Genomic DNA, 12800 nt, shown 5'->3' with positions numbered 1-12800 from the left:
GAATTAAAGCTGGTATCATGTGTGTTCGATCTCATAAAATATTTTATGTTATAATATTAAGGAGCAAGAAACTCAATAAAAACAAGCACGTGTTTCCGAAAACTGAAGCCTATCGCACGCTTGTTTATAATAATAACAAAGTATCTACTTGAGATAAAATAAAAGTTCGCGCTAGGATGCTCTAAGAAATTTGTGTAATAACATAATAAATGCCAAAAATTATGTTATTGATACGTTATTATGCCTATTTCTTGAGATAAACGGGAATAAAATAATAAATGAAGTTCGAAAATTATGTTTCGATACATTTAAGACGATTATCATTCGAAAATTAATTTCTCTCTTTACAAAGAAAGTAATATTCTCAATTAAATACCTACAAATTAAAAAAATGTTTTGACGAATTAAAAACTATTGAAGTTATTCGTTTTTAAGACGAAATAGTTCATATAGTACATAAAACTTTTGTAAAGTGTACAAGAATAATTAGTATAAATATCGGGTTACTAACTAAAATTCTATACTGTGAATAAAATGCACTAAAAAAGCTTTTAGTTACGTCATGTAAAAAAACGGGTATAAATATCTAATTTGGAGCGGTTTTATGGATGACAGATTGATGTAGTCAGGTTTTATATGGGAAAATTCGTTTATACATAAAATAGTGGAACACAGCTCGATCACTAGCTATTGAACCTTCTAACCCGAATGTGATAGTGGCTTATATAATTGACAAAACAACAACTATCCTTAGACGTTATTTATGGGAATAAAGGTTTTATAAGGGTGTATGGATGAAAACATAAGTGTTATTATTGTTACAGTGCAACAAAAAAATCAATCACTCACTGCTATTTTACAATAAGCCCTACCTAACAATAATCATTTATAGGTCAATTAAATCTCAATCAATCCATATTACATTGAAACCACAAGTTTGTTTTAATTGCGAAGCCTCAAATCTACCATTAATAACATTAAACAGGCTTTAGTCATAAATTATATTTTGATTTCAATTACCAAATACGTAATGCCAAGTTATTTCAATAATACAAACGTAAGTGTAAAATACAAGAAATACTTAGTAGGAATGTAAAAAATATCATTATTAGAAAAGTCATTGCATTTAATAAACGGACGGGATTCAATAGATTGATATTTTTTTGGAAGAGAGTGTGGAATATTTAATAACTATAATCAATACCTCACGAAGAGATTTATAAATAATTAAAACCAAATAATGTCTCCAATAAAAGTATTTCCGATATTATCATACCACATACGCAAGCTCTATTATTATAAACTATAAATATTACAAATTAAAATATCTTCTATAGCTAATACCAGTAAGAAAGTACAATTTATTATAAACATACAAAATATATAAAATCTCTTCCTTATCTAGCACCGTAGCAAGAACAATACACGCTTTTAATTAACAGTAAAGTAGGATCAATATTTGTCCACCCCTAAATTAAACATAAACAACTCGACTAGACCGCTTAATATCTTGTAGTTGTACTTGGACCGCAAACTTTCTAGTGGGTCTAACTCATGTCAAGTACCCATTTGTCCGTCACCCTGAGAGCCTGCCCGAAGCTTGACCAATGATAGCGAAATTCATGTCTTGATTTCGCTGTTTGGTCTTCGATATTATGTGTTTATTGCTTGTCTTGTTGTATTTAGAGACTGGTTTAACAGTTTTAATAGCAGATGATTTCATATTATGCTACTGCTACGATCGGATAATACAAGAAAACTATTATTTTTTTAAATCATTTTTTATTGCTAACTAGACCTATTTGCAAATTGATCAGAAGCATTTGCGAGAATAATATTAAATCAATTCACAAAATTACTGACACAATACAGCTAAATTTTTGTTAATATTTATTTATGATATCTGAATACAATTTTCTCCAGCATATTATAGCAATACGTTTATTCAACGCCTACATAATTTATCAGAAAATAACTTTATAATGTTATTTCGTTATGAGTTATGATATAAAATATTAATTCCTTTGTTAGTATTGTATAGTGTACCATACACTATGCTATTCAGAAATCAGTGTTAGTCGGAACCATAATAGATGAATAATTAAATGGATTGCTTCGTACATTGAGAATGAATACCGGTAGTATTAAGGCTAGTAGAACTATATCGAATAATATTTTGTGTTGTAATATTGATCGTATTATCTTTCTTGCCACGACTTTATTTGGATCTGGTGATTACCCTTGTAAAAGTATTCGGTATATTGAAAAATATCGAGACAAAAGTTCATCAGTCAGTTACAATCAGATCAAACAAAAATGCCTTCTTTAGATTTTCTTAAAAGGACCAACCCAAATGTAAAATTGCGAGTCTACATAGGTCATAGACCGAGCTTTGCGTAGTATTTGCCTCGCGAGGCTGCTCGCTCTGTTAGGATCCGCCTTTTAAATAAAACCATTAGTATTAATAACACAGATAACGATATAAAGTTAAACACTATATTTTATATTCAAGAAAACAGCACAGCGCAACATCGTAAAGGAAAACTATTTTCAATTGCATCGTTATTGCATCATAATTTCTACGTTCCAGGCAAAAATGTTCCGTTTGTACAAAGACCGATTATATAATACTAGAGGTCCGCCCCGGCTTCGCCCGTGGTACATATTTCGCAATAAAAGGTAGCCTATGTCCTTTCTCGGGTATCAAAATATCTCCATACCAAATTTCATGCAAATTGGTTCAGTAGGTAGTTTAGGCGTGATTGAGTAACAGACAGACAGACAGAGTTACTTTCGCATTTATAATATTAGTATGGATATGGATGTATAAAAGAAAGCGGATATAACGTCTTCTTCGCGAAGGCTTTGACTTTACTTTTGAAATATGCCGATCTTCGACCAGGAAGATCCGGCTTATTCATGCCGTCAAATTAAAGCACAGTTTATTTCTTTTATCTATCCAAACGTTGCCGTACCTATACGAGCTGGATTTTTATAAGGGAATCGGTTTCTTTTTCCTTTTATAAATCCATGTAAGACAGAAATTGCGTTCTGCTAGAATTTAAATTGTAGATTTTAGCCTTATATGTGTGCAAAATAAAATAAAGGTGTTCTTTCAAATAAAGGTGTGTTTTACACCTTTAAATTGCACAAACAGACAAAATAATTAAAATATTATAAAATAATTTTATTTCTACGTAAAATAAAAAACAACATGTTTGAAATTTTCTGCAGGACGCCAAAAACCCAAATAAACAAATGTTTTAAATGTAGGTAACCTAGATTCGTATTTATATTTAAATTTTTTTTCTTTTTGTTCACAGGTGATCACTACAACTATGGTTGAACAATCGTTGATCAACTTCGCCCATCCAAAATGTAATATATTAACATGAACCCTATCACCTTCGCCATATACATTACTAGCCTTTTTTGGCTAAACCTGAGCGACGCTAAAATAGGTAAGAATACTGCAATATAGCTTATTCCAATTCTGTTTTAAAAGGGTACGCCCGAAAAAGTAATACCACTTTGTCCGATACAAATATGCTAATAAATTCAGCAAATGTAACGTCCACATATACACGTATTTTTGTTCGCATTCCAGCATCAAGGCTTTGTGAATAACCGTTATTTGGGTAATCCTTTATCAATACATTCGTAATTTGAATATTCAAATGCAGTTGGCTGATCTCAAGTGATGCTATCTCAAGTAGTATAAGTACCTACTACAATATTGTATATACATTTACAAGATGGTCAGGAATATACTTGGAAATTGTAAAGGAAATTATACCTTGAATTTTGCTTACAAATGGACCTTATCTATACTATATTAAAATTTTCCTTGCAGGATACTTTTGGCACATCACAGATCTTCATTATGACCCGTTCCACAATTCCCCGGAGTTCCATAGAGGTACGCTCGTTATGAAGGAAAATTTTTGTTTTAATTTTTAAAGTGTATCGTGGAAAGCGGCGTAATTGTCCTTTGTTTGCAACAAAGTTCGTATACGTGGATTATAAATCTTTTCAATGCGACTACTAATATGAAAGATATGAATTGTTTTTGTTTTCAAATTGAATTAATGGTTGTTAGTTTTTGTTACTGTTTGTGAATCGTTATTCTCTATCCTTGGAATACTATGTTTTGTTTTCGAATACGCAATTTTATAAAACGTAAAATAGTTATGAGAGAAAACTAATATTCTTTTAAAAAAATGCGAGTTAGATGCTGTCAAATGGAATATTATGAGAAAGTATGAAATTATCGATTATAATTAATAATTATGAATAAACTTATATTTGTACCTACAAGTAAAACTAATTGCAATACTTAATCAAAACTTGTGTATTTATTCTATACTATTAATAAGTAACAGAATAAAAAATACTTCATTTTGCTTTAATTTTTTTATACTCTCTTAATTAGCACAACTATGTTGTAATAGTTAGTATTCTTTGGTATAAAGACAACAAGTGCGGAATAAATAATGTCATAATTGCTTCTTGTTCAAGTTTAATTGTGAAGCTCATTAGACTAACAGCAGTGTAATCTTTTTTAAATAAGCGCTTATACAGTACTAAGTTAATTATTATTTGAGGAAAATTATACAATGCATTTCCTACAATAGATTTTAGAGACAGGACTGGACAACAATGTTATAGAGTACAGACCTTTACTTTATCTAAGGGTGCATAGAGATTGTGATGTTTTTCATTATAATTAGTCTTATCATTATTTAAAAGAAGCAACTGATGCACCAAAATTTAATAAATCCATTTTCTTTCGAAATTCTCCATAGAAAGTCCAAAAGCTGCAATTTGTTTACTGTTGAATTTGCGCCGGCATCCTCTTATAGTATTCGTGATACCTCAGAAGTTTGGTTCTTTCTAGCAAAAGCAGTTATTTAACGAGAAATACCGTTTAGTTGAATTTTGCACGAGGAGGCATTAATGATCACTTCAAAAGACGTATCTTTTTACTATTCCGGGAAAATTTTACGTTTCTTTCTTTTATAACATGGAATAGAATAAAGGTTTTCTGAATGCTCCGCTTAAGAGGATATTTGTATTATTAAACTAAAAATAGTAAAATCTTTGAGCTGAGTACATTTTTTTTATAATTTTCATCAGTTTAAGTGTAGAGCAATGTTGAACAATTAAATAATATGTAATTGATTCCTAGACATTTTTTTTGTATGATTAATTTCCTAACAATGAGGCTCATACACTTATTGTGAAATTCTGATATGATATCAAACCTCCATACCTATATTATAATAATATGTTTTAGCTTGGAAAAAATTATCGATACCAATAAATTTAAAAGAAGATAAACAATATTTCTGTATTTCTTGGCTTTGTAAACGTCGTGAGAGCTGTGATTGGCTTACTTAAAGAAAACTCGCTCGTAGCAGATTTAACGAATCACGTACCTAGTGTTGCTACTTAAAAATACTTACACAACAGCTTTTAGTTGTTGCTGTACGTTTTATTTTTATTAATATTTTCTTTAAACCTGTTTCGAACATTTGTTGCTAACAACCTTCTTTAACAATGTACGAAGTAATCTGTAATACTCATGTCTTTGCTTTATACGTTTTTGAAACTTTTAATGTTTTTAATTAAATGTGTTTTGTTTGTTTTAAGAACCTACAAAGTATACGTACAATAATTAATTATTCACTGAGCTTGATTTAATTTAAGCAATGTAAGTATGATAACGAAAAGATAATAGTTGAGGAAAGAATAAATTGGTCGCAAATAAAACAGAGACAAAAAGATAACATAAGTTGTAATTTGTTGGTGTTTCCCTGTCCTCGTCGCGGCATTTAAACGGAGATTTGTAGGGTCACTGCATCTCCAGGGATGTTTTGTAGCAACAAACCAATCCAACTAAATATATTGTGGTATTATGGTACTCCACGGACTGTAACTTATAATATTTTTAAAATTTAATAACATAGGTAACTTATGAATTAGTTTTGTGACGGTTTATCATTAGAATTAATAACTTAATGATTGAACGATGGAATTTATGTACCTAAGGTTATATTATTTATTAATAAATTACTGTTAAACGTATAAAAACAGTAAAGCTTCTAAAATATTTAGAAAAACATTGCGTAAAATCCATCAAAGAATTATCGACATTCGAATATACAGCAAGTCAACAACAGCAGTCTATGCCGCCCTATTACTGCCAATTTAGTTAAAACTACCACGTGCAATACATTAATTTTGACATCCTACTATTCCCAGTAGTATTGTATCTCGCATATATACATTGAATAATTCATCCGTAAAGGTTGCAAGCACAATCGCAACAACGACCACAACCATAGGAACGGGCGGCACCGCGACCACACCTGCGACAGCTCGTGGTTGCTTATACAAAGCGCAGTGGCTTTTATGGCAGAACGCCACCCGGAAACATTGGAATTCGTGCTGTGGACTGGGTACGTATTGAGTGTTTCTTGTATTTGGTTCATGTTTGAAGATTAGAAGTAGGCTAGTACGCAGTGTTGCATACTTGTGTGTATTTAGCTTGATAAGTATCTGAATACGAGAATATAGTATGTACATAAGCTAAAAACTTTAGTTTTATAGCATTCAAATGCTTTATTAATGATAAATTTCACGGATTCGAATCCCGCAATGTGATCGATTTTTTTCAATTTTTAAAAATTTTTACTGTACATAGGCTGTTAGCTGTTGCCTTTTCTACGTAGGTACCTTTTGACAATTAATATTTTATATTTGTTTAATAGAATTTAGTTGTATATTATATTATTACTAGCGGTCCGCCCCGGCTTCGCCCGTGGTACATATGAAAAATAGATGTTGGCCGATTCTCAGACTTACCCGATATGCACAGAAAATTTCATGAGAATCGGTCCACCCGTTTCGGAGGAGTATGCAGACTAACATTGTGACACGAGAATTTTATATATAAGATATTTGAAGATAAGTAGCTGGATTAACTGCACTTACATACGGACTCAATTAATACAAGCTTAAAATAATCATCACTTTCAAGTATTTTTGTCAAGTAAAAATGTATTATTTTAAGTAGTGGGAAGGGCGTTAGTGATTCGATCCCAGCTCCTAAAACAATATTATGTGACGAAAATTGGATTTGAATGGTTCATGTGTATATGGTATAATATTATGTATTTTAAAGGGAAAATAAGTTTAATATTTTTGTCATTTTTAAATTGTCTATCAAGCAGTGTACTTGGTTTGCTTTAATAGAGTTGTCTTAAATGTCCAGAAAATACTTATCAGATGTATTTTGAATTTCACGTGAGCTAGAGAACATAATATAATAGCGTTATTCACAAGCTACTTCACATAAATATAATTCGCATTATTCCTTAGTCCTTTGAGTTAAATTATTTAATAATCCTTCACGTTACGTGTTCTTAGAATTTTTTCCACTCCGCTGACTTCATATTTTAATAACATGATCGTAATTGCCAGTCATTTTCTCGCAAGTAAAGTTAATTACACGTTCAGGTATTTTATATGTGTTTATTTTTAGTTGAATTTTGTTATTAGGGATATTCTCTCATCATCTATGGAACACTTGAGCGACGAGATCAAATTGGAAGCAGTTAGAAATGTAACAGACTTGCTGGGTCGAACGTTCAGCAGTCAATTCGTTTTCCCGGCGCTGGGACATAACGACCCTCCGCCTTCAAAGAAGTTGATTGAGATGTGGATGCAGTGGCTGCCATCGGATGCTTTGCAGACTTTTGAAATAGGTAACTATGTACTATATTGCTGCAGTATTTCTTGATGTGAACAGATGTAACTTTTTCTTTACACAATATTAAAACTTTCAAAATATTGTATTGAGAATATTTTGAAATATGAACCGCGTAGATGGATTATCGGAAAATTTTGAATGAATTTAATTGTTAAAAAGGCGCGGGTTATAGCTAGTAATAATAATATATTGATTAATGCTTCTTTAAAATGTATTTATTGTACCTTTTCCATTGGTTCTTTTCTTCGAAAACTCTACATAACATTTCTCAGGAGGACAACATTTCACAGAATTCATTTTATTACATTTTACGAAGCACGTAATTAAATAAAAAAAAATATTCTTCTAATATATTTTAATAAGTTTAATGCATTATTATTACATTCTCAGGTGGTTATTACACAATAGAACATTCCTATAGTAAACTACGAATTGTAGTTTTGAATAGTGTGCTATGGGCGGGCGGCGCGGTCAAGACGGAGGGCCCTCATAAGGGAAGGGCTCAGTGGGAATGGCTGGAACAGGTCCTAAGCAAGGCTAGGCGAAAAAATGAAATGGTAAATCATTAAGCTTTTATATGTTATAATAATATTATTATCACCTTCTCTCTGAAAGTTAAGAGTACATTTTTTTAATCAAATTGTGAACTTTAACAATTTTTGAATCCACAAGAATCCTCAATGATGAATTAAATTATTATACAAAAACCTGTGATTGAATTTTTTACACAGTAAATTTATCTCTAAATGTTGATCAAAACGTGCTCATTGCCCATTGCGAATGTTCGTGCGTGCGAAATTATGGTATGGTTTAAAAAACCTTTTTATTTCAATTTCTTAAATATGAGATATAATAACCATTTTTCATCTAGGTATACCTAGTGGCCCATGCTGGCCCTGGCGTGGAGGAACGGCACAACGCCGGCAGCTCCTCCGCGGCGGGTGGGGGAGAGCTCACCCCCACCGCCAACTCAAATCTAGTGAGAATCATTAAGGCTTTCAGTGACGTCATCGTTGGACAGTTCTATGGTCATCGGCATACGGATACCTTCCGGCTGATGTATAGCGATGGTGAGATTTTTCTTGATTTACGAATATTTTTAAACGTTGGATAGCTCGAATAATAATAATAGATAATATTCTTTTCATTAAACTATAACACGACTTTTCATTTAACTAAAACATTTTCTAATTATTATCACATATTCCGAACCTATATTTGCGAAAAATAATACGTAATAGTATGGTATGGATAATAATAATAGCAAGAAATTTAAGCACTACTTAAATAGTAGTAAAAACTTAAAGCCACACCGACTTATATAATATCATTAAATACAATTCGTGGCTAACGACAAACATGTAAAAAGTCAATAAAACTTAATTGCGTAATAAAGTCTTGGCATAATAATGAAGTTATAAACTTGGAAACAAAGTAAACCCAAAGCTTTACGCGATTAAAAGCTACAACTTCGTGATTAATTTGATTTTAGATTTTTAAAATTGTTTCACTGTTCGTTAATAATTTTTCAAAGGTCAACCTGTGTCTTGGGCGTTGCTAGCGCCGTCTATAACTCCAAGAGGAGCTGGTAGTATATCTAATCCAGGATTGAGGCTGTATAAATTCGATACAAATAATGGAAAAGTGAGTATGGCTTAATAACGAGGATTGTGTTTGTATTCAGTGCTTATGATGAGCGATCTACGAGTATTGTACTTATGTATAAATATTGTGTGTGTACATTGATGATAACTGTAACAGAAGTTGTTTTCGTGTAGATATCTACTGAGTGAACTTCTAAATTATAATGTGAAAATAAGGTAAAATCAATTACCACGTTTTTTGAGAATCTGAAGTAGACGTCAAATTATAAAATATGCAATATTCATTAACACTGATGAAAAGTACTTTTTTATATTATATTGACGATTAGATTGAAGCTCTTCTAATAACTACTAGGTACTAATTGATTCGTATTTTCTTGGTGTTAAATTTCTTGGAAGGCATTGATAGACTTCTTTGAAATATAAATTATTATATATTTTAAACTAATTTATCTATTCTATTTAGTTAATTAATCGTATCAATGAAACCAAAGGGCTCAACATGTCACATGTGACATTCATCGTCAATGATAAATACCCCGATTCTGGCATTATGAGGCCTAAGCCCCACTATGAACAAAGCTTCTAGTTATGATTTAATTCCCACGTATTAGAGCTGTTTGTGATAAATTCAAACTAATATATTTCTCGTGGTTTTCTAATGCCTGTAATGAATTTCCATTTCGTGCTCACAGTACATGACACCACTTAATTTAAGCCCGTTCCTCCCCCACCGTGTTAGGAATTTGTTTGATCGTATTGCTTTCTCTTACTAAACACGATCCTTCTAAATACGCAATGAAAGCCTTAATAGCTAATTGCTACGAAACAAGATACAGTAGTGTATTTTATTTTACATCTCTTGATGAAATATTTATTTAGTTCCAAGTAAAGCATGATGCAATAATATTTATTGTTAACTTATAATTAATATAGTATCGAAAGATCATTCAAATGAGTGCTCAATTCAAGCTCTTTATAAGAATTTGATTATATTTGCATTCACAATAATTATTGTAGTATCTATGGTTACAATAATTGATTTTTTACAGGTATTGGATTATACACAATTTTATCTTGATGTTACAAATAAGAGAGGTGAATTGAATTGGGCAGTGGAATATAATCTGACACAATACTATAATCTTAGAGAAATAAATGCCGTATCATTAGACGCTTTATCTAAAAAAATAAGGAACTACAATGATCGAACCTATTTGAACAAGTGAGTATTTTTGAAAAAGGAAACAGGACTTTAGTCATTTTAGTCATTAAATTATTGTGAAGTAATTTGTTTAAAATTCGAAAAACCGTTATGAATGCTGCAGTACAACAACTTTGCATATATTTTGCGGATAAGATTTTTAATTCATGTAGATTTTAGACTCTATCTTATCTTTTTGGTAGAGTTCTTCATGTCAAATGTCGATTCTTTATTTTCTGCCATTTGCATTTAATTTTTTATTCACAGGTATCTGACAGCTCTTCATGTTCGCCATTCAACGGACGTGCTAGACTGCGACGCTACCTGCGTGCACGTTCATTACTGCGCGATAGTCCACGCTGAATTTCACGAGTTTCGCGCGTGCGTCCGCAACCCCGCGTCGGCGCTAGCGTCACGCGCACCAAACCTATCCGCCGCCATTTTGCTTTACGCCATCTTGTTTTTAATTTCTTCTAAACGATATTGAACCAATGTTTTAATATTGCCAGTGAATAAATAGACGAATCTAGTCATTTTTTTTACTAGTCCCCTTTGCGACTAAGCCCCATCATGTACTTTAACCGACATAAGGTGTATTGTAATTAAAATTCTAGATTATAATTAGAATCTGACTAGTATTTGTCATATCAAAATAAAGATAAAGTAAAAATTATTAAAAAAAATCAGATAGGCATTTGTAAATAATAGAATTAAGTAAATTTAAATACAAACAGATGAACTAGATTCCAATTTACTCTCAAGAATAGATACCAAGTTAAGAGAATTTTTATATTTTTATTATAATTTTATTAAGACTACAAAATCTCCCTCAACATTTCTATTAAGAAGAAATTAAGTAAACGGAAAACAAAAAATTTAATTAAAACTGTTGTTATCTGATAATTTATATTATCATATAAACGCTATTAAGAAAATACTACATACTGCATGTTTTATTTTATAAAAGCTTCTTAAATTGTTATTACCGCCAAGGTTAATCACATTTTACAGATTCGTCCAACGATGTTTGTACAAGGTGTTTTATGAAATTTGAATATTTATAATTTATGAAACTATTTCTAGAAATGCATAGGATGTTTATAGTACTAACAAGTACTGTGTTTAGTTCGAATCTGAAAAATTACTTGGCGAAGTTTTGTTTTAGCAAAGTTTTGTTTTACTTCAGCAACCAATATATTGTCTTTAGATGTATATTTTTATTTTTTGAAAAGCTGATAATCAATGTATATTCTATTGTAAATCTAGTTATTTATAATTTCAATGTGATAGTATCTATATTATATCTGTATAAATTTAGGGAACGTAAGAAAATGTAACTAATTGTAATAACTGAAACATTAAAGGCATCGAAAAGTGGCATTGTTTATTATTTTTGATCCCTGATATATACTAAATATTATCAAATATTGGGCCACCAAATATGCATTTGATAAAAATATCCAAGATCATTTGACTGTATATTTTGCCTATGGAGCTCACATTTTAACTGTTTTTCATAGATTAAACTACTGATTTCCATTGCCAAAATATGAATATAATTTCAGCTGAAGAATAAATTAAACCCAGTCTTCTGATAACGTTGATGTGGAAACAAAACACTAAAGGTTTTCATTTTACAAAAATAGAGTCTTAAAAATAACACAAATTATGCTACTGTCTTTGGCATTTCATACCAATCGATTACCCCTTTCCCTCATATAAACATATCAAGCATCAATCTATCATAACTAATAACTTAGGAGTTCGAATACCGTGACTATGATATAGGTCACGATGACCTTTTACAGTACTTACCGTCTTAGCCTCGAATTAACAAATTTAACCTTGATAATCAAAAATATGACGTTATACAAAAGGATTTACACCAGCATATAGGTAATATATTGTAAGAAAATAACGACTCATAAAGTATTTTATTGAATGTTTCGTTGCTATTTCTATCCTTCATCATTGCTATTCTATGTACAACCAATATGTTTCCGAAATTCAATTTGATCATAACTGTTTCCTCCAGATATATGATTATATGAAATGCTACTTGTTCATGTACATGAGCAAACAGTCGACGAAATGCAATAGCCAATAAGCATATTTCCTATATGAATTTATTTCAATTTATGTAAAATATAGTTCAAAGTTGGAGATTCTTTGTGAGCGCTTAGTATTCAAAAGAAGGCTCGTGTATAAGCAATATTGC

At 31.0% G+C, this 12800-nt stretch overlaps 1 protein-coding gene across 3 annotated transcripts in view; it reads left to right on the top strand.

Moving 5' to 3' along the window:
* The window catches only part of LOC149485315 (cyclic GMP-AMP phosphodiesterase SMPDL3A-like), a 72040-nt gene extending 60080 nt beyond the window's left edge, over positions 1-11960 (top strand). For all 3 annotated transcript variants that reach the window (XM_089700095.1, XM_089700092.1, XM_089700094.1), the window contains exons 2-10: positions 3324-3461; positions 3854-3919; positions 6311-6461; positions 7564-7769; positions 8165-8331; positions 8646-8844; positions 9309-9418; positions 10431-10603; positions 10850-11960. In XM_089700095.1, coding sequence (XP_089556221.1) covers positions 3392-3461; positions 3854-3919; positions 6311-6461; positions 7564-7769; positions 8165-8331; positions 8646-8844; positions 9309-9418; positions 10431-10603; positions 10850-11069 — 1362 coding nt within the window. In that variant the 5' untranslated portion in view covers positions 3324-3391 and the 3' untranslated portion in view covers positions 11070-11960. The remainder of the gene's footprint in view (positions 1-3323; positions 3462-3853; positions 3920-6310; positions 6462-7563; positions 7770-8164; positions 8332-8645; positions 8845-9308; positions 9419-10430; positions 10604-10849) is intronic.
* Positions 11961-12800: the final 840 nt, after the last annotated feature.

Source organism: Colias philodice, chromosome 10 (genome assembly GCF_061535455.1).
Source record: "Colias philodice isolate Cphi_HAF_F1 chromosome 10, ilColPhil1 Martin Lab GWU primary, whole genome shotgun sequence".
Lineage (NCBI taxonomy): Eukaryota > Metazoa > Arthropoda > Insecta > Lepidoptera > Pieridae > Colias > Colias philodice.
Note: the sequence above shows the minus strand (reverse complement) of the source record. Positions and strands in the feature narration are given on the sequence as shown.